Source organism: Corvus moneduloides, chromosome 8, assembly GCF_009650955.1.
Source record: "Corvus moneduloides isolate bCorMon1 chromosome 8, bCorMon1.pri, whole genome shotgun sequence".
NCBI classification, from domain to species: Eukaryota; Metazoa; Chordata; class Aves; order Passeriformes; family Corvidae; genus Corvus; species Corvus moneduloides.
In genome coordinates, this window is record NC_045483.1 from 2775955 (window position 1) to 2801354 (window position 25400).

The window sequence follows — 25400 nt, forward strand, 5'->3', positions numbered from 1 at the left end:
GAAGTTTTGCGTGGACACAACCAGGGAAGGGAGCGTGGCACCTCCTCTGGCAGCCAGGGGAATTCCTGTGTCCCAGTGAGCCAAAGCAGCTCAAAGCCACCCCTCTCACCTTACCTCATCCAAGAGGAGGAAAACATGTTCCCTTCCTCCCATCCAAGCTCGTTTAACCAATTGATGAATCTGATAATTGAATTCATGATATTTTTTAGAAACGTTGGTAGGTGTATCCTGGTTCCCGGGGCTTGCTGGAGCTCACACAGCAGCTCCGGGGCTGAGAAATTCCTGGAGCTGGGACCACCAATAAAAACTTTGTGTTGGTGATTGAGTGGGGAAAATTCTTTTCTCTGTCTGCACTGAACCAGTGCCCTGGTTCCAGCTAGATACACGAGGATTCATTTCCTGCCTGAGTCGCTTGGGCATACTGGGAAGTGTTAAGCAACTGGGATTCATCCCAGAAAAGAGACCATTTCATTTTTAGCTTAAGTGATACAGTTTGTAAAGCTTTGTGTGAGAGTTTCTGCTCAGGTATTATGGGAAGTGAGGGGTGTTTCAATGAACAGAAAATGGAGAGCCTTGTAGGAACAATCCACCAGACACCTCCTGCTCTCCGTGGGGTTTTGTAGCCTTCAAGAGGGTGAAATTCCCGTTCATGAGCTCGTATCACGCTGAGCTGCTGGAGGAATTCTGTCATACTTGGCCAGGGGAGATCACCAGTGATATAATGGTGCTGAGCTCTGCCTCCCAGTAGCAGCCCTCGTGTGGAGGGGCTCTGCAGAGGGTTTGGTTGTGACCCACCAGCTATGAGGTAGTGTCTCAGATCCGAGCTCCAGCAATCCTCCAGGAGCTGATGGGGCTCAAGCAATCCACTTTTACTTGAGTTTTCAGGCTGGCATTTCAAAAAAACCCCACAAACAAAAGGATCGTGCTTTCTGCAATAAAATGGGGGAAAAAATATTTTGATCTTAATGATACAGTTCATGTTAGTGACCCTTTAATGTGGGATTAAAACCTAAACCTAAGTTCCTGCCTTATGCTGGGTTTGTAAAGTGCTTGTACTGAGGCATTTTCATATTGAATTAATTTAGCTTATACTTGGCTATTTCACGTCTCTTGCAACAGATCTTGCGAGTGTAAGGTATGAATTTCAGGCTTGGATTAAAATAATGCTTTGCTTTCCAGCTCTGAGCATGTGATCTTTTTTTGGTTTCTTTGGTTTTTTTTTTTACAGCAGGAGGAGAATCTCCCTTGTTCTCAGTTCCTATTGTGAGTGCTTTGGGTCAGACTGAACCCTAGACTAGAGCAGGTTCTGTCCCACCAAATGCCCCTGGTACCTGGAATGTGCAGCTCCTGTAAGGAGTCCTTTGTGGACTTGTAACAGCAGCAAAACTTGGGCCTTTTCCAAGGACTGAAATCCTCTGAGAAGGGGAAAACATGAGCTGCTGACATATTTTGTGATGAAGACCCTTATTTCAGAAAGCCACAGTAAATTGAGTTCTCAGTGTATATTTTAGGGGTGAAGAAGTAAATTTAGCTGGTCAATCCTTTGAGTCCTACAGCTAACAAGCCCAGTGCCTTTGTTGTTGAATTATAATTCTATTTCAATGTGATTTACTCAAGCCCCAGTTGATTCGCCTCTTCTATAGGAATATTTCTCATTTTCCAGAATTGTAATGAGGAGTCATAGAGGTTATATGCAGTTTAAAGCCTGATAAAAAAATAATTAGGATTGATAATAAAGCTTTTTAAAATGCAGCAGGAATATCTTGACAATAAAAGGCTTTCAAGGTGTTGGTATTTTTCTAGAAATAAAATTACTGCCAAAAAACTCTGCCAGCTGCTTTCAAAAAGCTTGTGTAGATGAGGCAAAAATTATCTGTGTCATTTTGATATTGCAGCAGCAAGTTTGTGTTCCATTTTCATCTCGTGGAAATTGCGTGTCCCTCTTGCGTGGTGCCTTTCCTCAAGGACACAGTTCTAAAGCAAAATGGGGCTTTGGGAGCTGAATATTGCAATTCCCAGCCTCACAGAGATGGTGGGGTGATGGAGCTTGGAGAGGCTGGGGATGAAATTGCTGTGAGATGCATTTCCATGGAATATTGGGTGTGCTGCCAGAGCCTGCAGTGTTTCCTGATCAAGGATGTGCTGGGGCTGTTTCTGCCCAGTGTCACCATGACTCTGCTGGTGGCACTGGTGGCTCTGAGGTGTGGTTGCCCTCCCTGACAGAGCAGTTAAACACACACGTGGTGGCTCTGAACAGCCACTGGAGCCAGGGAGGGCTCCTGCCCCTCCTGTGTCACGCCAGGATGTGTCAGGCTCTGTTTAGATCCCCAGCTCTGTCCCTGCCCTTTCATGCTCTGCCCAGGTTCCAGGATGTGAATGTGTTGTTTCCTCTGAAGCTGCAGTCACGCTCAGGAAACGAAGAGCTCCTCAGTCCTGCCCTCGTTCCTCTGCCCTTGCCATGTCTCCTGCCTTAGGATCAACTTTATTTTGCTTCTGCTGCGTGACCTTGTTCCTCCTTCCTCTTCTGGCCCTCTCCTCCAGCTGGGTGGTTCCTTGGCAGGGTTCATCTCCTTGTTTGTTCCTTCTCTCTCCCCCGACCACATCCTCTGAGGAGCATTCCCTGCATAAAAATGGTCTTTTTGGGGTGAACCTGCCAAGCCCTTCCCAGCCAGTCATCACAGTCTGGAGTGATTCCTGGAATCACAGAATGGTTTGGGTTGGAAGGGATCTTAAAACCCATCCCATTCCACCCCCTGCCACGGGCAGGGACACCTTCCACTGTCCCAGGCTGCTCCAACCTGGCCTTGAACACTTCTAGGAATGGGGCAGCCACAACTCTGCCTCTGCCTTCTGAGTGGCAGCATTTTGCACTGTGTTTTTGAAGTGAAGCCTATAAATAATGGTAATGTTTAGAAGAATTTTATGTATTACCTGAGACCACCTAAACAGCCACAGGAGCAAAGATTTCTAGACAAAGCTGCTGCCTGGGGAAGAGAGGGGAGGATCAGATCTTCTCTGAGTTGCCCAGCTTTTGCTGATTTTTGGTGGGTGTTATTTTCTGGCACTGTGAGTGCTGGGCATGGCAGGCTCCTCCAGGCAGCGATCCTGGATGTAATCCCACTCTGGTGTCTTCCATTCTTTACTTTAGCTTCACCCATTCCCTCCTCTGTGCCTCGATGTTTCCCTGTGAGGTACAGCTTGTCCTGGGACAGAAATGCTGCTGAGGGAGAGCTGCTCCAGCTGCTGGCAAGGGGCAGGGAGACAAAAGATGTGAGAATCGGGACAGCCAAGAGCCTCTCTGCCCCAAAAAAGGGCCCTTGCCCTGGCACAGGCCGAACCTGCCTCTTGCAAAGGAGAGGGGAGGTTCTGGACATGGATCTGCTGCAGGAAAAGTCAACAAGAGGAACTGTGGGATTCTGTCCTCAAAGCAACTCCGAGCCTATTCCTGTGTTAGCATTGCCCACTCCCTCCTGGAGAAAGAGTGGGATCCCGAAATCGAGTGTATCCAACAGAAACTGCCTCTCTCCTGGTTTCAACAGACAGAAACATTGTTGAAACCAGACTTTTTTTGGCATTTATTGGCATTACTAAGAAAGAGTTGGCCAGGAAAGCTGGCAGAAGGAGATGAGTTGGAGAAGCTTTAAAGATTTTTTTTTTCTATAAAATGAATATCCAGAAGCTCTGTAAATGTATTTTTTTTTCAGTTTGAAAAGTGTATAGAAAGACAACCTATACATATTTTTGACTGAAATACCATCTAAGCTGGATGTGCCCTCCAAATTCATTTCCCTCAATTAAAAAGATGGGGAAAAGAAAATAATAAGAAATGACAAAACAAAACAACACCTCAGGAAATCCCTAAAATGTTTATTCAGGAACAGAGCAGCCTGCTACAGTCATTAGCTTGCAAAGGTATTTCTGTTATAATCAGAGGGCAAAGTGAATTTTAACCTTTTATTGCCAAGAGATGTCATGTTTTTAGTGGAGGAGCTATTGAGGGGTGTAAATCCCTGTGAAGGAGTGAGCGGCATCTGTAAAAACCCCAACCAAAGCCCCAAAGCACACCCTGCAGAGAGGAATTAAAATCAATTTCAATGCCCACAGTTAAACATAAAGTACTACATTTCATGCTTTATTGAGTTTCTATTTATTACTTAATTTCTGGTTGTAAAAGGCTTCAACTGAAACAAAAAGATATTTCAAAATATTTGACTCTCTTTTTCCTTACGAGCTCAGTGCGGAATTGCCAACTGCTATGGGGTTTTGATTATAAAGGGAAAAAAGGGCTGGATTGGTTTAAAATGTGATCTGTGGGAGGCCTCCAGACCAAAGAGGATCTTTCCCAGGAGCTCCAGAGGAGAGAGAAAGGAAAGGAAAATGCTGCTCCAGGGAGACCCAGAGTCAGGAGCCTGGGAACACTGCATGTCACAAGGGCAAATTTAGGATATAGATGGGAACAGTTGGGATTTTTAAGATGGAAACCTGAATTATTTGCTTTGTGCAGTTGAACATCTCCCATTTTATTGTCCTGCCCCTTCCTGTCTATAAAATGGGAATAAAGTTTAACCCAGGCAATGGGGCATCAATTTGATTTTTGTAATGGCCTTTTCCGACTAAAAGTATTCCTTGTGTTCCTGCTCTGCCTGTGCAACCTTTAGGAAACTGGGGGAAAGAGGGACATCTTGCACGTGTGGAAAAATCCCATATGTGTTGATGGAACAAGGGAACAGATATTTTCAAGATTTTAGGTCTCAAAGAATTAAAGAGGAGGAGTGTTTGCAATGCTGAGCATGAGGATTGTCACTGTTGCAAACATCTTGTAAATATTGTGAAGAACATTAAGTGAGATTTTTATAGCATATGATCAGCCTATAACTCAGTCCAAGTTTAGACAGTCACCTTTCTTTGATGGAGATCAACAGGGACATGAAAACACTTTAAGAAATATTTTGATTATTATTATTTTGGTCTATTATGTACCTCTCTTTTACATGTACATTTTTACATCTTTCAACCGTGCAATTTGATCACCAAGCACTGATTTATTTTGAAAATTGCATTTATCAATATTATCCCACTTTCACACATCTTCTATTAGCTAATTTAAAAAGAAATCTCGAGGTGTAGAATCGAAATCAGCTCTAATTTCAGAGCCTTCACGGAATTAGTGTTTAGCAATTTCCCTGAATCTGTGTGAGATGGAGACAATGAGAGCTGGACTGGAGTAATTTCTTTTGTAGAAAGAACCACACTGCTGAATTTTCCAGTATTTATATCAACGTAGTGTGTATATCAATATCTATATATATCAATATATGTGCATATATATCTATATACATCTCTATACATACTGAGATCTATATCTATACCTATACAGCTGCTCTGTTTCCAACCTTATCTCAAGATTCAGCTCTCAAACCAGGTTTTGAAGGTTTTTTGCAACACTCTGTGAGGAAAAAGCAGCTGAATAAGGCTACAGCAAGATCTGGCATTGAAATCAAATCATAAACTCAAGCAGTGGAGAGGGAAGATGCACAGCATGGAGTGAAACTCTTATCAGTGCTCTGCTTTTCCAGGACAGGTTATTAGGGAGGAGTTCCATTTAGGAGCAGAGGGTTTATCAGTGTGAGTCCTCGTGATGGACTCACCAATGCCATCAGCTTCATATATGGAGATGGAGCTGTTCTAATTTTAGGGCAAGGCACTGGGGGAAAAAAAAGAGCATAATGTAAAAGAAATAAAGACTATTCCAAGTGTGGATATTATCTGGGCCATCACCACCCAGCTTCAGATTGCACAGGGATCAGCTGCTGCAGATATTTTGGCTGATGTGGATGAAACAAGTGTCTTGTGGAGCTCTCCATTATTGTGTACAATATTTCCTACACTTCTGTTATTTTGAGGCAGGCCACAAAGGGAGACTTTGATATTTCTGTGCAAAAAAATAGCATTTGAGAATTCTTCACAGCCTTATTTACTAAACAATTTAGACAAAGAGTCCAGTCTTTGTTTGAAGGCTTCAAAGGCAATGTTGGCTTGTTTTCCCAGCAAAATCTTTATCTTTCTCAGTGAAAGAAAAATCAGTACAACCCTGGTAACACAAAGCTGTGTCTTACCAAGGTATATTCCTCAAGCCCAGTTGGAATTCTGACATTGGCCATGACACTCCAGCCAAATTATTTGGAAATATCAGGAAGTGCTTGGTTTTTTTCAGCAGCCACCGTGTCATTTTATGGGTTTGCCTTCTATATTTTTATATTATATACAAATATTTCCTTGCCAGAGCAACGAGAGTTTGAAAAGTTCCTCATGAACAACAATGAAGCTGTTTTCATGCTCTGTCCTTTTGGTGTGCTGGCTGGCACCTGAGCTGGTGAGAAATTTATTCAGCATAAAATAAAGTCTTAGCAATTTATTGCTGTCGTTACTTATGCCACAAAATCATTCCTCTGCATCCCTCGGAATGTACAAATTTGCTCCTTCAATTTTAGGGAGCTCTTTATTGATGCAATGTCACCGTCACAGCCTTGCTGCAGGGAGAGGAAATAACTCGTATTTAGCCTCAGGAAAGTTTGTGTGTTCGAGGTGTTCTTATCTGTGAATTTTGATGGAGTTGTTTGGGGGGAGCAGCTGCTATAACTCCTTTATCAAATGCATCTTGAAATTTAGGTTTATTTAAAAACGTGTGCAGTGTAAAAACAAGTGTCTGTTGTCTGAGGGGAATAATGCAGCATCCCTCAGCTCAGGCATCCCTCAGGGTGAGTGCACACAGGGCATCTTTGCTCTTCCTAATTCTTTCCCTGAGTGTAACCAGTTTATGCAATCCTCAGATGTTATTTTCTTGTTCCCCTTGAGGAGTTGTCCAAGTTTCTCTCTGAAATTCTTCGGTCTTCTGGTGATCAAGACTTCTCATTTAGGCTGGGATATGGCCCTAAAAAGCTCCTTCCCTCATCACCTCCGGAAATCAGCGCAGTGGGGGGAACCCCTGCAGAGCCCTTCTCTATTTATATGTTGATGAGCCTGGAGGAAAATTTCCAAAAATGCTGGAAATACTTTTAAACCTTCCAGTGCCTGGCTCCTGTGCTTCAAAGCCCTGCTGACCCTTTGGGATACAACAGTGGCAGTCCTATCTGGGGACCATTCCCTATTTATAGGGACACTCCTGAACCTTTCCAGGAGCCTTTCTCTTTTTATTCTGCCAAAATATATGGCTTGGGAGTGCAAAAACCAGCAGTCTGGTGCAATATGTCAACAATATGTTATTTATAACAGCAAAGTTTTATTCACTCATGCAGTTGAATGTGATTTAAATATGTAACGAGTGCAGCATTAAGCATTAAGGCTTTTTTTTTTTTGTAAAGGAGTGGTAATTCAGTAGTTCAGGTGCATATCTCAGTGAAAAGTTGGACTTCTTGCTGTCTGGAAAATCAAAGAGCAGTGTTGAATGGTGCAGCAGCAACAATGGGGTGCAACTTGTTCATTCCTTGGGAAGTGGTGGAATCACCATCCCAGAAGGGATTTAAAAGCTGTGTGGATGTGGCACTTGGGGACATGGGGCAGTGGTGGCCTTGGAAGTGCCGGATTAAGGGTTGGACTCCGTGATCTGAGAAGTCTTTTCCACCCTAAATGATTCCATGATCATAAGGGTCTTTTCCAACTTAAGTATTCCAAGGTTCTCTGATTAATACCGTGAGAGTTGGAGGACTCGGGAGCGCAGGTGGGAGGCTGAGGATCAGACATGAGGCATTGGATCTCGCAGGAGACTCAGCCCTGGGGGGACTGGAGGTGTTTCATAATAGCTCCTCCTTGAATAATTACTGGGAAGGGAAACAGTCATTAAAATAAATGAGAGAGATAACTCACCCAGGAGAACACGGGAAGGAGAGCCAGGAATGCTGGAGAAACCATGGCTGTGGTGAGGAGCAAGGACCTGGGACTGTCCGCGTGGAGAGGAGGAGGCTGAGCAGGGACGTGATGGATCCTGCAGGGTGTAAATGGCTGCAGGAAAACAAGAGGCAGTAATTAGTTTGAGTGTCACTGTTAGAGATGCTCCTGTCTAGCAGGGACAAGAAGAATGGCCCTACAAGGCAGCGAGGAAGAGCTCAGTAATAAAGATAATGGGAAATGGATGTATTTACATGTATATCATGAGGAAGGGAGGCTTAAAGGTCTCTGAGTGCACTGGAGTTTCAGAACAGCCAGAGAAAGAGCTGCTAATGAGAGTGGTGTAGTTGATCCTGACGTGGGGCAGGAGCCTCTGAGGCCCCCTAAGCCACATTTTCCATGATCTGATGCAAAATGGAGACCGTTCTTTCTGCTTCATGAAAACCTCCTTTGTGAACTTTGCCATCTCTGTGTTTCAAGGGATAAGATTTGGATTTTTCTGGATTTTTAAATACCTGAAACTTCATAGGGAACACTTTTATGCTGAGGGTGAAAAATGGGTGCCCCACAGCTTTTCTTTCTTTTGTAATTACTGGTTTTGTACAACTTGGAACCAGACTAAACAATACATAGACAACTAAAACATTAGCTCCTTTCTCAGCTGGGTGAAGAGAAAGTTCTTCAGCAGAAGTTCAGCCTTTTGTTCTATTACATTTTATTATTTACCCACGGGTGGACACTGAAATCAGAGAGGTGGATCAGGATGCCATGGAGGTTGGGATATTTATTACTTGAAGAGGTTTGGTTTAGGCTGGAAGCTGTGGCTCTGAAAGGTCTCATTAAATTTTGTGTCGTGCTGCAGTTCTCTCTCACCTGTACCAGGTCATTGGCTTCTGGTTTGGGGGATGGAAGCAAAAGTAGAGTAGGATCTGTACAAATAATGGAGTGAAAAGAGGGGGGAACACTGTAAATACAGGGTTGAAGGGTCTGTTAGCAACTGAGAGCTGCCCAGGAGGGTGGATAAGGAGTCCTCTCTCAGGATGGGATGCTCTGGCAGCCCGGGCTTTACATAGAAGGCCCTTGGAAGGAGGTCTGGCTCCATAAAGAACAATTAAAATAAAGTTTTTACCTTATAACTCGACTTGCTCCTCATCTCAGCTGCAGCAGCCACTGCTGCTCTCTCCCGTTATTCCCAAGCTCCTCTCAAGTCCATTTTCCCACAGTCCCTGTGGACACTGGACTCCAGCATCTGCTGAGCTGCAGAGTTCTGTTCCTGCTCGTTCTTTTTGTGATGCTTGCTCTGCTCCATGGGGCTGACAGCGGGAAATGGAGATGTTTCCTGAGTCTTCTGCAGGATTTTTCTCTCTTTCCCACCCCTGTGCAGTCGGTTCAGAGCAGACTCAGGAATATTCCTGCTCATTTGCACTCTGAAGGTGAGAGCAGACTTTGCTTTATACTTCTATCACATGTTGCAAATGCCTTTGAGATGTTTCTTTCATTGTTATCTCAAAATTCTGTGCTCTATTGATTTTTGGATTTTCTCTGAGGGGCTGAAAATTTCAGCGCTAACCCTGAAACCAACTGAAATAATTGATTATCTGTTTTTACCTCCTCTTCAGTTATTTACCTCATGCCCTTCGATGGAGAAAGGCTGTCCTATTTCTCGATGATTTAGTGTAAAGCAGATCTTTGCTGAGCTTTAATATCAATTTATATAACCTTGATCCAGGGGTTATCTTTTGAGAGCCACAGGTTTATCTAATATGTCATGGAAGAAGTTGTTCTAGAAATGATTTTTTTATAGCTTATTCTTATTGAACATATGGGTAATGTGAAAAGAAACATATTTTCTATAGGCTCATACAGCAACTGAAAATAAATTATATCCAAGAGTAATTAGATGCCTAATGGACTCTATAACCAATTTAGATATCTTAAAATACATCTTACCATGAATAGATATTTTTGTATACAGGGTTTTTTTGTGTGGATATTAATGGCAATGGCATTTTTATCTGTGTTTTGTCTTTGCCTCTGTGGCAAGAAATATGCTGGTCATTAATACTTTAAACCTCTGGGTATCAGTCAGAACACAACATGTGTTTTTGTTCTAGGATGAGCTTTCTGAGATAAATTAACTGTGCTTTCCACACTCCTTTGAGTCATTTGTTTTCTCCAAGAATATCAATGTATAGGTGGGGTGTCTCTGGGCAAAGTCTCTTTCTAATTAAGCAGAAAAATGTGCGATTCTGCCCCCAGGTTTCAGTATAATTTACTTTACTAGGAAATCTTCGGATCCTTCTTTCTCTTAGGGCACATTCCAGGATATAAAAATGATTCATGTGTCTTGGAAGTACAGCTTTGGGAAGTTTGTCAAGTTATCTTGAGTAGCCCAAGAGTGGGGTGAAATCGCCCTTTTCATTAGTTTAAAAAATATTAATATTTTATCTGCCTTTGTAGAACCCATTCATCATCTTCAAAAGATCATCAGAGACAAATTGTGGTTTGAAAGAGTGGAAATTAGACCCCGACTCATCACTCCTGCTTTGCATTCCAGGGTTTGGGATGCAGAAGGGAACTGGAATCCAGAAGCAAATCTGCGACTGCAATAACAAATTAGCGCAGAAGATTTAATCTGAGCCACATAATAGGGAAAGATGTTGAGGGAGAATGAGGCCTGAGTTCAAAGATCTTGGCACAGGCCTGGTGCAGTGGAACTGTGTGATGGAGGGGAGAGGGAGGCTCTGAAAGTGAAGAACAGCATATAAATTAAGCCAAATAAATTAAGTGATTCAAGCATTAATCAGGCCAGCCCTCCGAGTTCATTCAGAGAAGCAAAACATCTATCATTGCTTCTCTGGAGATTGTAGCACTGTCGAGAATTCAGTTTAGCCAGGACATTTAGACCAACCCTTGCATTCAAAAAATTTCTTAATTTTCTCATTGTCTGAAACTGATTGTATCATTTTGCCTTTCAGTAAGTTTCACTTAGTTGCAATTACTTTGGCTTCAAAATCTTGAAATCGAATGAATTAATGAAAATGGAAAATCAGAACTCTTTCCTAATTAAGAACTGAGCTTTTCAAGGAATATGAAAGGATTTAATTTAGAGAGAGATGTTTGGAGAGCATGAAATGTGGCTTGAAGGAGATACATGTGCATTCAATAGAACTCACTGAGCCCAGCCAGATTTGTATTGACGGGAAACAAAAAGCATCTGAAATCCTCTTCCAGTGATAGGATAATTTATGGGCTTTTTTGAAGTGCTCTGAGTTGACTTTCAGTTCAGGGAAATGGGTGGCCACCTCTGTTTGTGTCTCAGTGGACACAGTTCCTACTGAATTCCTCAGTAGTTCTTTCCTCGTGAGTTTGCTGAATCTTGGCAATGGGATTTTGGATTTAGTTTTCCATGGCTTTGTAACCCTTCTGCATGGATGGGGGAAACCTCTGTTCTGGCACTGCTGCAGGTGACACTGAGGGGTGTAAGGAGTGGCTCAGATAGTGGCTCTGACTGTTCGGAATGGATTTTATTTTGTATTATCCTTGAGATCCGGTTCTCCTGATCTGCTGCGTCCCTGTGTGACACCTAGGGCTTGTGCCCTCCCCAGGCAGCTCCCACTGAGTGGAACATTACCAGATAGGACCTGAAGGATGGGCCATTTCTCATCATTGGAAATTTAGGAGTAGTCATCATCATAATTCTCCTCCCCCACAGTGCACAGCACGTCCTGGGTCCTCCACAAGCGATGGCTGCAATAATTACGTGTGTGGAAGGGGAGATGTTTCCACGGAGGGTCAGGTTGGCTGCTCAGCTCCAGCTCTGCTATAAAACACGAGATGTGTGGGTGAGAAAATGCAGAGCTGTTAGCTGGGAGTACTCTCAGGAAGCATGGTGGGACAAAGGCAGTAAGGTGCCGAAAATATAATTGCACTGGGTAACGAGCTGATGAAGCCTTTGACGTGGTCCATGCTTGACCTTGGCTTTTTGAGCACACGGAGAGAATGTGGTGTTGTATTCAAACTTCTGGTAAAACGAGGTCACAGCCCCCACTGTCCTTACAGAGAGGAGGAATTTTACTTTTCCAGGCAGGAACAACCCAAACAGGATTCACTAAATTTGCATGGCGCAGTCCTCAAAGAAATCCACGTACATTTAAAATTGGCAAATATCAACAGCTGCTCACTGCCGTTATAATTACCCAAATTGCAGAGGACCGTCTGCAGCGAGTTCTGTTCCATCACGAAGGCTACCCAGCCCCAGTGCAATTGCTGCCTGTCTGCCAGCACTATTAAGTTGTGTTTTGTCACAATTTTCTCCAGCCCAGGCATGTTTGTTTTCTTTGCACAGCCTTGCACCAAGCATTGTTTAAGCAGCACATAATGGATTCCAACCAAGAGGTGCTTTCTGCTCCCATCTGTTTGACAGCCCAGCGAGCAGTTGTGATTCATACGTGCAGTGTAAATACTGGGTAATGACTGGGGCTTTATTTGGAGCCAGTTCCAGGTTGTTTCATTCCTAGGCCAGCTTCTGGACCAGTTTTGAGGCAGGGAAAAATGTCTGATCCTGGGCTTGACGTTTTCAGGTGTTAAATGTCCCTCTAACAGAGTGACCTATCTTGGTGCAGAGGTGACGGTAAAGGCTGCCAGGAGCAGGAGCTCCCACAGTCTTCTCAAATCTCTAAGGCTGTGTGGTATCCAGTTGCCTTTTCTGAATATAAGGTCGCCCAGACACTACCCCAAAAGCTCACAGGGTATTTCTATTTTGACCTTTTGGGGCAACATCGCTGGCAGTGTCCAAGGCCAGGTTGGACAGGGCTTGGAGCAACCCGGGATAGTGGAAGGTGTCCCTGCCCGTGGCAGGGGTGGCACTGGATGGGATTTAAGGTCCTTTTCAACCCAAACCAGGCTGTGATTCAGTGAATACAGTGAGGAAAAGAAATATTGGGAAGAATTTATTTTTTAGCCCATTTTTAAACCAGACTCTTCAACAAGTTTTTTGTTTTGCTTTTTTCCCCCTGTTATTAAAAAGATCTTTATATTTACAGATCTTTCAAAAACTCAAATCTGTATTGGTGTAATCAATCACCCTCCTGGCCACCCCTTCAGGTGTCAGAGGACAGGCAGGGTCCAGCCTTTCCCGCCAGTTTAGGGAATGGGATGTGATAGGAAACACACCGTTCCATCCGGCTGGGATCCAAAAGCTCTGCTGCTCCTGACCTGCTTCCAAGCTGAGATCTTACTGCTGGTCCTGCTGGGCTGGGTGGGAAGTCCTGCACTCCACAGAGCCACATCAGTACCAGCATGGGCAAATTTGGGCATCTTGGATAGATTTGTGGAAACAGCCCTTGACAGAGATGGTGTGTTTGGGATGCACCGCAGTAAATGAGGGCTGCCTAAAAGCACACGTATTCTTACTACAAAATCGAGTTCACACTTTGGTGCAGCCATTTCCATTCAGTCAAAACCAGATGCTGTTGCATTTTCCTTTCTTCCTCTTTCTTGTGGCCTGTGAATCCAAGGAATCCCCCGCCCCCAGATGCGGAGCAGACTCCTCGCAGGTCACCAGGCACTCAGGGAAGGGCAATAAATACACACCAAAGGCTGCTTTGGGCTGGTTTGCATCCATCCTGCTGCAAAGACTCAGGAAAGGCTTCCATGCCTCCCCTGGCTGGTTTATGTTCCAGCACTCATCCCTCTCCCAACCCACACCCTGAGCTGGAGGATCCCAGAGCTCACTCCCCATCAGCTCTTTCAAAGTGATGGCAGCACCAGTTCCCCTTTTTCATCATTCACTCATGTTTGTTCTCAGAGCTTGTTTTTGAAAATCTTTCAAAGATTTTTTTTGTTGCAAGGTTTGTCCTGAAAAGGGAATATTGATTTTGACCTATTTTTAACCGATATAGTTCAGAGGATAATTGGAGAGCTGCTGTAAAAACCAAGGCTGCCCTATTTGCACTGCTTAGATTTAACTAAAAAGAAAGAAAGAATTTATTTCACTTTTTTTTTCAAGTATGAAGCTGAAAATTTTCTGCTAATCCCTTTTTAGCTGGTCAAATACACCTAAATATATTTTAATGTAACCTCAGTGCCTGATCAAGAAAATATGGTGCAAAGGTTGCATTCAGGTTTTATGCCTGACTTTTTATTGATACTGAATAAATTCACAACATAACTCAGCCTGACAAGGCACAGATTCCTTTCAAGCATCAAACCAGTTATTTTGGATTTGCTCCTGAAATATTTGCTCCTCGGTGTTATGACGTTTGGAACATGTTTTAGAGAGGTTATCCTTTGATTTTTAAGAAAATGTAAATCAGGAATACCTCACAGAAAGGATGTAGCTCAGTTGTAAGCATGCTTTCCCTTTCCAGGAGCAGTCATTAGCTTTGTATTCCTGCATGGAAAGCAGGAAATGGGGAGCCAGAGCTGGGTCATTTTATTGATTTTGGTCTGGCACAATGAGCTTCTCGGTTTCCTCTTTCTTGAGCATTGTTTGCTTGGATTTTTAACTCTGGATAGGGATCCTGGGACACCAACAATGAGCAGGGAACTGGGAATTTAAACAGCTCTTTATAGAGATTCAGAAATTCACAGGACCATCATGTTGCCAATGCCAAGATGCTGCCAAACAATGTGATGGGCAGAGGCTGGCACTGCCACTGCTGTAGAGAAAAATATGGATATTTTTCATTTTAATTGAAAGTGTTTCTAGCTTATGAAGAGAAGTTTCCCAAATTAGGGTCGTTCTCAAGTGCTCCTATTTCATCTGCATCCCATGAGCTCCATGGTGGGGTTTTCTGCCAGCTGGTGGAAGGTTTTCCTGCTCATTGCAGAGGGCTTGGACTGGATCATCTTTAAAGGTTCCTTCCAACTGAAACCATTCCATGATTCCTGTAAGGAAGCCATGGGGAAGGGGCAGAAAAGTTGGTTTAGGACCTCATCTGCAATGGGTTCTGCCACGTCACGTGGGGCAGCAGGTTTTAAAAAATTCATAAATTATATATATATATCTATAAATCTTCCATAGTTTTATAATATGGCAGTGTGGGGAGCAGGAAAAGGAGAGGGTGGAAAAGCCTGACTATCTCCAAGCAGCAGTTCCAATTCGCTGTAGGAGTTAAGAAAAAGAGGAAAAAATTTTAGAAAGGAAAACAAATTTAGCTATTGTGCCTTCCAGATAGAGGAATCTTGCATCTCTTTGTACAGTCAGCAAGAAAGCAAAGATCTGATCATTCTGTGTTCAAATAATCGCTTTAACATAAACTTGGGGACAAACTTGGAAGTTCTTTGGTTTCCTGCATTATTGGACTGGCTCAGCCAATTTGTTAAGGGCTTGGGAGTCTTTGCTAAGCCATTAAAGAAAATACAAAAACAACTGCAAAAGGCTCTTCTCTTAGTTGGTGCTCATTATAAGCAGCCACAGGGATAAATCCTTCTCATCTGAGAGCAGGGAAAGCACAGCTGAATTTGCTGCCCCCAGCAACCTGCAAAAGCCGTAAGAATTAAATGTTTATACTTTTCATGTCCTACACATGAAATATCGCTTGGTCTTGGAGGTGTTTGCAGAAAACATTTCACTTTGTGTTCACTTCTAAACTGAAGCCAAAAGAAAACCAGGAGATATTTCTTGATTTAAAAGCATTACGTACAATTTACAGCATTCGTTGGGGGTTGTAATTATCTTAAATGTATGTATTTTGTAGACATACTGCATTTGTTGGATTGAGTTCCAGTTCCTATGGTAAGATTCCCTGAGTGACTTTATTTCTTATAGATTTCCCAGCTTCTCCCTTTTTGTGTTTTATAGATAGTAAAGGAATAATATCAACCCGGAGATCTGATACTGTAAACACACCTTTTAGCACCAATGCAGGATGTCAGTGTGTGACAAGTGAGGGAAATTAAAGGTATTTTCATACCGATAGCAAAAAATGGCATGGAATTTTTCCCTACTGGAAATAATGGACTCTTTCCCCAGTTAAGCAGTTTCTAATTCCTGGTGTTAACTCTTCTGATAAAGGAAAAAGCATCTCTCTTTGTGTGTGCAATGTTGCTACCTGACATAGCTCAAAAGTCCTTAATTTCCAGAGCTGTGCTTAGGACATAACGAAGTCATGACCCTTAGTTTTGTGCACAGAGGAGAAAGTAAAAAGGGTCATGGAATCACAGGAAGGTTTGGGTTGGAAGGGACCTTAAAGGTCATCTGGGGACCTCAAAGCCCATCCAGTACCACCCCTCTGCCACGGGCAGGGACACCTCCCACTGTCCCAGGCTGCTCCAAGCCCCAATGTCCAACCTGGCCTTGGGCACTGCCAGGGATCCAGGGGCAGCCCCAGCTGCTCTGGGCACCCTGTGCCAGGGCCTGCTCACCCTCCCAGGGAGCAATTCCTGCCCAATATTCCATCCATCCCTGCCCTCTGGCAGTGGAAGCCATACCTCCTTGTCCTGTCCCTCCAACCCTTGTTCCCGGTCCCTCTCCAGCTCTCCTGGAGCCCCTTCAAGCCTTGGAAGGGGCTCTAAGTTTTCCCTGGGGACTTCTCTTCTCCAGGTGAACACCCCCAGCTCTGCCAGCCTGTCCCAGAGCAGAGAGGCTCCATCTCCCTCATCATCTTCGTGGTCTCCTCAGGACTTTCTCCAACAGCTCCATGTCCATATCCTGCCCCCGAGCTGGACACAGTGCTCCAGGCGAGGTCTCTCCAAAGTGGGCCTTACTCTTACAGCAAACGTCAGTGATTTTAGCACGGTTTAAAACTGTGGATCAACAAATGTTCCCAAATTATCCCCTGGTAGAGTCCTTTGTCTGTCATGTCATTGAATCTGGTTTGACTTGATGTGATTTCTGTCTTTAAACTGAAGCCCAGGCTCTGTGAGGGTTTGCTGCGTTTTCATTTATCTCCCTGTGGAATGTCAGGAGCCACGTTGCATACAACCAATTGCAATCCATAATTCTCCTCATAATTATTACTTTTTCCTTTCTGCCTCAGCAATTTTGGCCCGTTTCAGCACTGCACGGGCCTAGGTCACCTTGGCCACATGCAAAGCTGAGCCTGTTGCAGGGTTGGCTTTAGCAAAGTTAATACCAGCTGTGGAGGGCCTGGAAACCTCTTTGCTGGATTTAACAAACCTGCCTATTTCAGTCTGACCCTGTCAGGATATAATTTAAAACTTTGAAACCAGAGAAGCAAAATGACCCCTTTTGGTTCTATTTCTTGTGCTGATCTCTATCCTCAAATAACTGTATTTAGACACTGGATACAGCTGAAAATGAATTTCTGTTTCCAAACGAATTAATGCTGCTGGTTTGAGTTCATTTTCACTCTTTTCCTTATCTGTAGATATTTCCCCTTATTTCTATTATGTAATTGCTAGAATTTATTTAAAGTTGTGTGTGCTGATCTAACTCATGAATCTCAATCCAGTAAAATCCTTTACTTTTATAGAGAGGAAGCTGCAAAGACAGATGTGTTAGGACTCCCCATTCCATCAGTTTTCTGCTCTTCAGATGTAGTAAGAAATGACTTGGAGTCTTCTCTCCCAATCCCAGCAGGGAGTTGGAGGGGAAAAGCTCACAGCCTTGCACTGGGATCACAGCCCAAAGGAAGGGGGATCCAGCAATAATTAAGATTTTGCTCAGTGACAACTCCTTTGCATTCAAATTTCAGAATGGGCATCCCACCAAGGTGAACAAATCTTCTCCAGATGTATCTTCTCCACAAGTATTTCAGGAATAAAAATGGGTTATTTTGAGGCTAGATATCATTATTATTAGACAGTATTCCCAACACCATCCCTATATTCACAGGGAAAGCCCTTAATCCTCAAACTGTCCTTCCTTTTTCTATATGAAGATCAGAAGATCAATGTGATTTAAAAAGGAAATAATGAAAGTAATACTCAAAGAACATGTACTAGTTAAAGTAGATTTACTGCAGAAGTTTTCTGACTCAGAAATAAGCTACTGGCTCATCATCTTCCAGCTAATCAAGTACTGATTTATTAATTTTTAAAGTCTGCTTTATCAGTGAGAATTCTTGCTTGACCTTGACTTAATGTTTCACTGATTTCCTTCAGCATATTGAGTTTTACTAACATCAATTCAAACCAAAACCCCTCAGCTCCAAGCAAGGAAGAAGCAAATGAAGGGGGGGGAATGCTTTTCCAGGTTTTTTGATACAATTTGATGCAGATTTTGGAAGTAAATCCTCTAAATAAGAGGGAAAGTTATGGATATTCCTACTTCAATCATCCTGAAGTCAGTTTGGCCTCTTAGGAGATCAGGGAAAAGCTTGTGTGCACTGATGAAATCTTCTCTTATGCCACAAAAAAAACCAAACCATTGCCAAAAAGGAAAACGGCAAACTGCAGTTTTAGAAGAGAACTAGAAAACCTGAGTCTGTGGAGAAAAGAAGGTAGAACCACAAACAATTCTTCATTATGTTTTAAATAATGCCACTCTCATCAGGTTCACTTGGCTTCCACAGTCAATAATTTTAAAGGGATCAATCAATTTGGGAATAAGTTGTGGCACCAGCACAGAAATTATTTCTGTGGCTCTTAAGGAAGACTTACAACATATGGCTCTTTCTCAAATGTTCTGAGCAGGAGACTGTACCCCCACAAGGTGCTTTTTTTGATTATTCTGAGTGGAAAATATAAAGCACTGCTCTAATATCTGTATTTATAGTCATTCCCATTTCACCCTGCAACTCAGTTTTGAAAATATTGATTGTAAAGGGAGGGTATCACAGTGTTTAATGGGATTTAAAATGAACTTTTAAGGGTTTGTGGCAGAAATGTGCAAATACTTTAGGGGAGACTCCAGAACCACTGCAAGAAAAACCCAGAAAAGCCCAAACAAGCAAACAAAAAATCTGAATTGATTTCACAAGTGTATGGATTAAAGAAGAGGAGGAAAAGCTGAAACACAAACCTCAAATGCCCTTTCTGAAAGATACTCGTTTTTCTTTACCATTAGAAATTTATCATTTCAAGTGTTTCTGTTTGTAGTCACCCTAACACCTGTGCAGTGGGTAATTTTTGCTGCATTTGTGCTTATGAATTCCAGTCAGACTAAGAAAAAGTATAGTCTCATCTCCTCCCAGATGGAAAAGGAGGAAATGAGCTATTTGTTTGAAAGAAAAGTCGATGCTGAAGCAAGATTCTGAACCTGGGTCTTGTGCAAAGCAATGCAGCATCCATAACTGGGGCCATTATTGTGCTCCGTGAGAAGAAGTTTCAGCTTTAGGAATTCTCTGAGAGATGATTTTGTCTTGTAACAGCCTGTTCTATTCTGCAGCTGCTTTTTTAACTTTGCAACTTTACCAACATCAATTGACTGTCAAATAAGTACCACTGTGAACTCATGAATAAACATAGTTGTCATTTCCATATTAAGAGGGCCTTCAGCTGAAAAGAATCCATTTGTGCCACTGCAATATCTTAATTATTTACTGTGTTATATTGTAATTAATTGTGGTTTACTCTCTCGAAACTCCATATTCTGTAGATCTCACGGGTTTTGGAAGCAATGCACTAATATTAAAGGCATAATCAACACTGCTTCTAAATATTCATGCCAATAAATGACTCCCATGTGTTTGCTGAGTGCCAAGGATAGTCTGAAGCATTTATTTAGCATTCTAGTGGGATCTGGTTTCTGCAGAGTTCACAGAGATGCAGAATTTCAATGCTGTTGCTGGGAAAGCACGTTTGGATTCGCACGAGCAGGACACTTTGGATAAAGCAATGGTATCTCTGCCAGTCTGGGCTTAACAAAGCCTGAGAGCACTGGGGAAATATTTCTCATTTGAACAATTTTGTTTAGTCTATGATAGCCTCCCAATAATTTCACTTTTTAATAAACATCTCTAATTTTTCAAACAATTTGAAAATCACTGCATTCCAAGGGCGGGGATGTTCTATCTGTCACAGAGGCCTCACCAGGCTCCGCTGTAGCAAACCCGAATTCAGACACATTTCTCAATAAATCAATTAAACACTAGAACCCTAAAATGATCTTGCTGCAATTGGCTGGCATACATCTCCAGAAAAGCGTCTTGAGTGTACGGGGGAACAGCTGATTTATGGAGCTACTGTTGGAATTTCAAACAAGGAAATGCTGTCGCGCAATCCAGTGAGTTTGTTTAATGAAATGTAAGTTAAATGTAAACAGTTTTAAAATTTATCTGAGCCGAGACTTTTGGATCAAGAGTAGCCAGCATATTGCAAATTGTGCTTTCTCCTTGGAAGTGCAGCTTCCAGAGCCTGTGTAGGTGCATTGCCCCCTCCTGCAAGTTTTTAGGCCTCCTCTGCTTCAGATCCTCTCTCACAGCTCTGCTCAAAATTAATGGGTTTACCTTTGGATGCTTGAGATGAAAAAGAACTTGGTTTTTTATAATCAGGGGAAAGGCAATGTGAAGATTGCACGCAGTCATGATGGTGCTGAAAATGCGATCCAGATGTCCTGATCCGTGCTGGAGTGCAACTGGGATTTCCACGGGCTCTGTTGCTATGGCGTGTTTAGAAAATTCTCTTTCTTACTTGTATATGCATAAATACTTTGTCTCTTGTTGTCACAGAGATGCTTGATAATACTGTCAACCATATTTTATTGATATTTCACATTTTTTGCACTTGACAATCCTTAAGGGTTCCTTTCAACTCAGGATATTCTATGACCTTAATTGCTGCAACACCACATCTTTTTTTCTTTTAAGATAAAAACTGCACCTTATGAAAAGCTTGAAATGCATCTTTAAAAATTGAAATACAACTTGGATATTGGGAAGGAATCGTTCCCTGGGAGGATGGGCAGGCCCTGGCACAGGGTGCCCAGAGCAGCTGTGGCTGCCCCTGGATCCCTGGCAGTGCCCAAGGCCAGGCTGGACACTGGGGCTGGGAGCAGCCTGGGACAGTGGGAGGTGTCCCTGCCCATGGGAACTAAACAGTTCTTAAGACCCCTTCCAAGCCAAACCTTCCTTTGATTCCATGATGTCCATTTCCCTGGCAGAGCCGGGTGCAGGATGATGGACTCTGGGTTTGGACTCAGTCAACTCTGTTTCTTTTTCAGAACCACCCAGCACTGCTGCAGTTTGTAATTCAAGCTGAAAATAAACATCTGGTCATCAATCTGGAGAGGAATGAGTAAGTACCCTGCTGCGTGGTCACTTTGTACTCTTGGAGGAGGGTTATAATTTTAAAATTGATGGTTTAAAATTAACCTGGGGCCAGTTTTCCTAGTGGTCCCCTATAAAAAGTCCCCTAACAAGAGAGTTTTGTTCCGGTTTGGATTATGGGTATTTGTGCATTGCTGATAGAGCAAGAATCTCTATGGCTGTGTGCATTTATGTGGGGCTGAAAATGGACATGTTGCCTCTCAGGGTTTTCCTGTGTATTTGATTTGGATTTGTTCTCCTTTCCTGTGGTAAGGCTTTTATTTATAGTAATCTGGAATATCCTACAGTCTCTGGAATTTTCTGGGGAGGACTCCTTTGTCCTAATGCTGCCTGCACCCATGATTTGCTCCATGCAGTGTCCATCAGGGATGATGAGTCAAGACATTGGGCTTAAGCCCTGCTGGAATGTTAAATGCAGCTCTCCGGGTTTGCTGGCAAGGGGCTGACGATGGGATGGTTGTGCTGTTCATGAGGCCCAGGACCAATGCTGGGCTTGAGCCCTTGTTTGTGTGCATCTTTTTCCATGTGCTCTTGGCAAATCCTGCTCGTGTCTATGAGCTTCAGAGAGGGATCAGAGACTGCTGTGGACATGGTCCCATGGGCAGAGTTTTAAAAGAGATACAAAACCCTACAGGAATGAAATCACTGCTCTGGAAGTCCATGACAAATGGAAAAAGTCATCAAATTCTTTTTCTACCCCACAACTGTTCCGTTTTCCTCTAAGAGAATCTCAAGCATATGTCGTGGGAATCCAGATCAGGACAACTGCGTGCTGTTTGTCAAAGGCAAACCAAAGATCATGCTCAACCTAGGGAAAACTTTTTATAACTGTTCCCAAGGATCTGTGAGTTCTGTAGGTTCCCCTGCTGGGGAGTCAAAGCCACAAAGGTATTTTTTGCAGTTTAATAGAGAGAGCGTGGATGGGAGCGATGCAGTTTTATCTGTTAGGAGGAAGGAATGTGCCTGTGAAAGCAAATGTCCAGGGGAGGCCAGGGACATCCTGCCTCGGGCTGGGGATGGACAACTTCAATGGAAAACCACGGGGCACCTCTTTAGTCCTCTGGAGCAAAACAACTCAAGATGCTTTTTATTCCCAGTCGTTTGGATGAACCCTAACATTACCCAGCTGTGAAGAATTCCAGTTCACTTTATTATTCTCCATCAAGCCCAAATCTTGAGCTTGCTTTATATTATTTTTAATGCTCTTTAGCTGTTGAAAACCTGTCCTTGAAGGGTGTGTAGATCCCCCACGCATAGGTTGCTGTGTTCCAGTAACTAGAGGAGGATTTAATTCCTTTAGTAAACAGGGATTTCACTTTGTATTCTCTTAATCTTTGTCAAAGGGTGTGCCTTCCTGCAGGAATGGGAAGTATGTAGCAATTGAGGAAACTATTTGCATTCCATGTCAGCGATTAAAAGAACATAAAAACATAAAAACCATAAAACTGCTAATACAGGCTTTGCTGAACATACCAAACTCTCTTGTACCTGTAATAAAGTCAGATTTAGAAGATTATAAGATGCAATCTCCCCCTCTTTTAGAAGCAGGACAGGAAAGTGCAATAAATTACCTCTATGGGCGTCTGCCTGACTGCGTGGATTTGGAGATATTGAGATCTGCTCCTTGAGAAATACAACATTTATCAATTATTGTTTCTCAGCTGGGGTAAACTGGGATTGTCTTTTTTAGTTCCTGGAGCGTCCAGCTGAAGATTTGCATTCTGGGAGAGTCATGTGTGGTGTTGACAAGACGAGGTTGCTCATCCCAGCAGCAGCAGCTTTGAGGCAGTGTTGTGGAATGGGACACTCAGCCTTGCCTGGGTTTGGCATTCATGGCACACGAGGCAGTTCACAGATCCCAAACCACAGGAAGAAGTTGGTCGTGGTTTTGCAAAATCATTTTGCCTTTTTCTTCAGAATTTTTGACTTTGATTTTCCTAAGAATTGATGGTCTGAGTGTTGCAAGTCCATGCAGAAGTTTTCTCAGTGTGTGCATCTGTAGGTCAGTTTTTTGTTACTGTAAATCACAACCACACACTGGTCTGCAGGACTGACCTGCGCTTCCCAGGGAAAACAATCCCAAGGTCTTTGTGCTTGTCTGTGGAAGTTGTGCTCATGTTCCTTCTGCCTGGAGTGCTGGTGTTGGGTTTGTTGTCACTGGCACGGACAGACAAGTGGTGACACGGGAGGTGAGGGGGCACGAGCACCCTGCTGCTTCCAGGGGGTCTGCAGGGGCATGGGGTGAGAAGTAATGCCCAGGAGAGAAATGAGAGCCTGCGTTTCTGCAGAGCAAACGTCTGATGGCAGCAGGCCAGGCTGGGTTCTGGACTCCAGAGGTGGGAGAAACTCATCTCCCTGGGGAAGGGAGCGATGTTCCCATCCCTGCTTCCTGGGAATCTCCAAGGATGCAGATGAGCACACAGCCCCTGCTCCCTCTTTCTGCTGTTGGTGTGGAATGTGCAGCTCAAACGCCCTGCAAGCATTGAGCCATTACTCACCTGCTGCAGGTAGGAGTGGGGAGAGAAACACAAACACCTTGTCTGGAGTAAAAAGTGGCAGCACACGAAGCTCTGAGACATGTGCTGTTATCTTTCTGTGGTTTCATGTAAAGCATGCTATTCCTTCGAGCATGCTGGGGGTGGAGGTGCATGGGACCCCTAAATTACATCATTTCTGCATTGGGTCATGCAAAAAAAACCCTGGATGTGATTTTCCATGGTTAGGAGGAACAGCTGCTTTGAGTAGTCTTGACATTAAACTCCATTTATTGAAAACCTTAGAGATTTTCCAAACCTTGAGTTATATTTCAAAACATCATTCAGATGCATTAGGCAACCCCAAGTGGGGAGCAACGTGTGAAACCATCTGTTATCTGTGGAAATACTGAATGTCAGTTTGGTGTTTTCTGATATTCAGACTCATCAAAATGTGCTCATATGTACTGGGCAAGATGTTCTGAGTGACTTCTGGAAGAGTTACTGGTACCTGCCTTCACAGCCTAGGGTTTGAAATCTTCTCGATGGCTTGCAGCTGTTGAGATTACTTTTGTGGATATTCATTAAATACTTCAGTGATTAATTTCCAGGCACTGCCCATCTGTAATTGCAACCCCAAAATTATTTGTGGTGGATTCAATTTGTCACAGGCAGAAAACCTGCGAGTGAGCTCACGTTGCAAGTACATTCCTTACCATGATTTAACTGCAAAAGATGATTGCACTCCTGAGAACCTTCAGCTCTGAAGGTTTAAATGTTTTAGAAACACTTGTCATATTGGAGAGATTTCCAGAATCAGCAAAGCATCGATCAGCTGCAAAATAAACCACTTTTTGGAGCAGCTGACTGGGCTGGGGTGCATTACATCAGCAATACTGATGCTCTGCTGGTGTGCAAGGGACAGTAATGTATGCGCTTAGAAATCCCTTGAAAGTTGATTGCAGCATGGGGGTCTTAGAGGGAAGCAGTTCACGGCTGTGTCAGTGAAACAGAGCCCCTGTAAGATTAAATCTGAGCTGGAGAGTGGAACAGTCTGTGGCTACTGGCTGTTTGTCTGTGACTGGAAACGTTTTGCACTCTGTCAGGGCTAGGTCTGTATACAGCAAAGCTCTTAAGTGTTCTTTTAACTTTAAACATGTGAGCGATCCAGGTAAAGTCAGCGGAATTACTGATTTTCAAAATTAATTTCATGCTTCCATGATCTGCTGACAAAGGTCATAATTATGAATGTCAAAGAAATGTAACTCTGAACAGATGCTGGAGAGCTCTCCCAGTGCTGACTCCTGTGTGTACCTGAGGCTGGGGCACAGAAGGATAAAAAGCTGAGATAAGTCGAGTATGGAGGGGGGATGGCTTTGCCCCGAGGACATCAAGAACATCCCAGGTGTGTCCTGGACAGTTTCCTTCACTGGGATTTCGCTCTCCAGCTTTGCAGAGGGGGCACTGAGGGTGAGATCAGCGTTGTTGTGGCTGGTGGGCCACTGGCAGGGTCCATTGGAACATGGCAATGGAAAGAAAAGGCTGGAATATTTTAGAGGAGCTGAGTTCACTCTTCATTTCCCCATCATTTTATGCTTCTTTTCGTCAGGTTTATAGTCCAGCCTTAACAAAGCAATATAAAAAAGGCAATATATGAGGTTACATTGCTGCCTTTTATTCCCTCTGTAAAAATTCTTCCATTTTATCAGGAGACAAAATCCACCTCAGGCCACGGTATAAGACTCCATCTTAGCCTATAAATCCTTTAGGATCCCAGAGATCTCCAGAGATTTAGAGCATCTTTGACTGTCCCCCTTGCACATTTTCCACTTACTCATGGAGACACAGTACCCAGGATGGGTTGGGA

At 43.3% G+C, this 25400-nt stretch overlaps 1 protein-coding gene across 2 annotated transcripts in view; it reads left to right on the plus strand.

The window, feature by feature from the left end:
• The window catches only part of ADAM12 (ADAM metallopeptidase domain 12), a 171135-nt gene that overhangs the window by 23322 nt on the left and 122413 nt on the right, over window positions 1-25400 (plus strand). For both annotated transcript variants that reach the window (XM_032116848.1, XM_032116849.1), the window contains exon 3: window positions 20954-21027. In XM_032116848.1, coding sequence (XP_031972739.1) covers window positions 20954-21027 — 74 coding nt within the window. The remainder of the gene's footprint in view (window positions 1-20953; window positions 21028-25400) is intronic.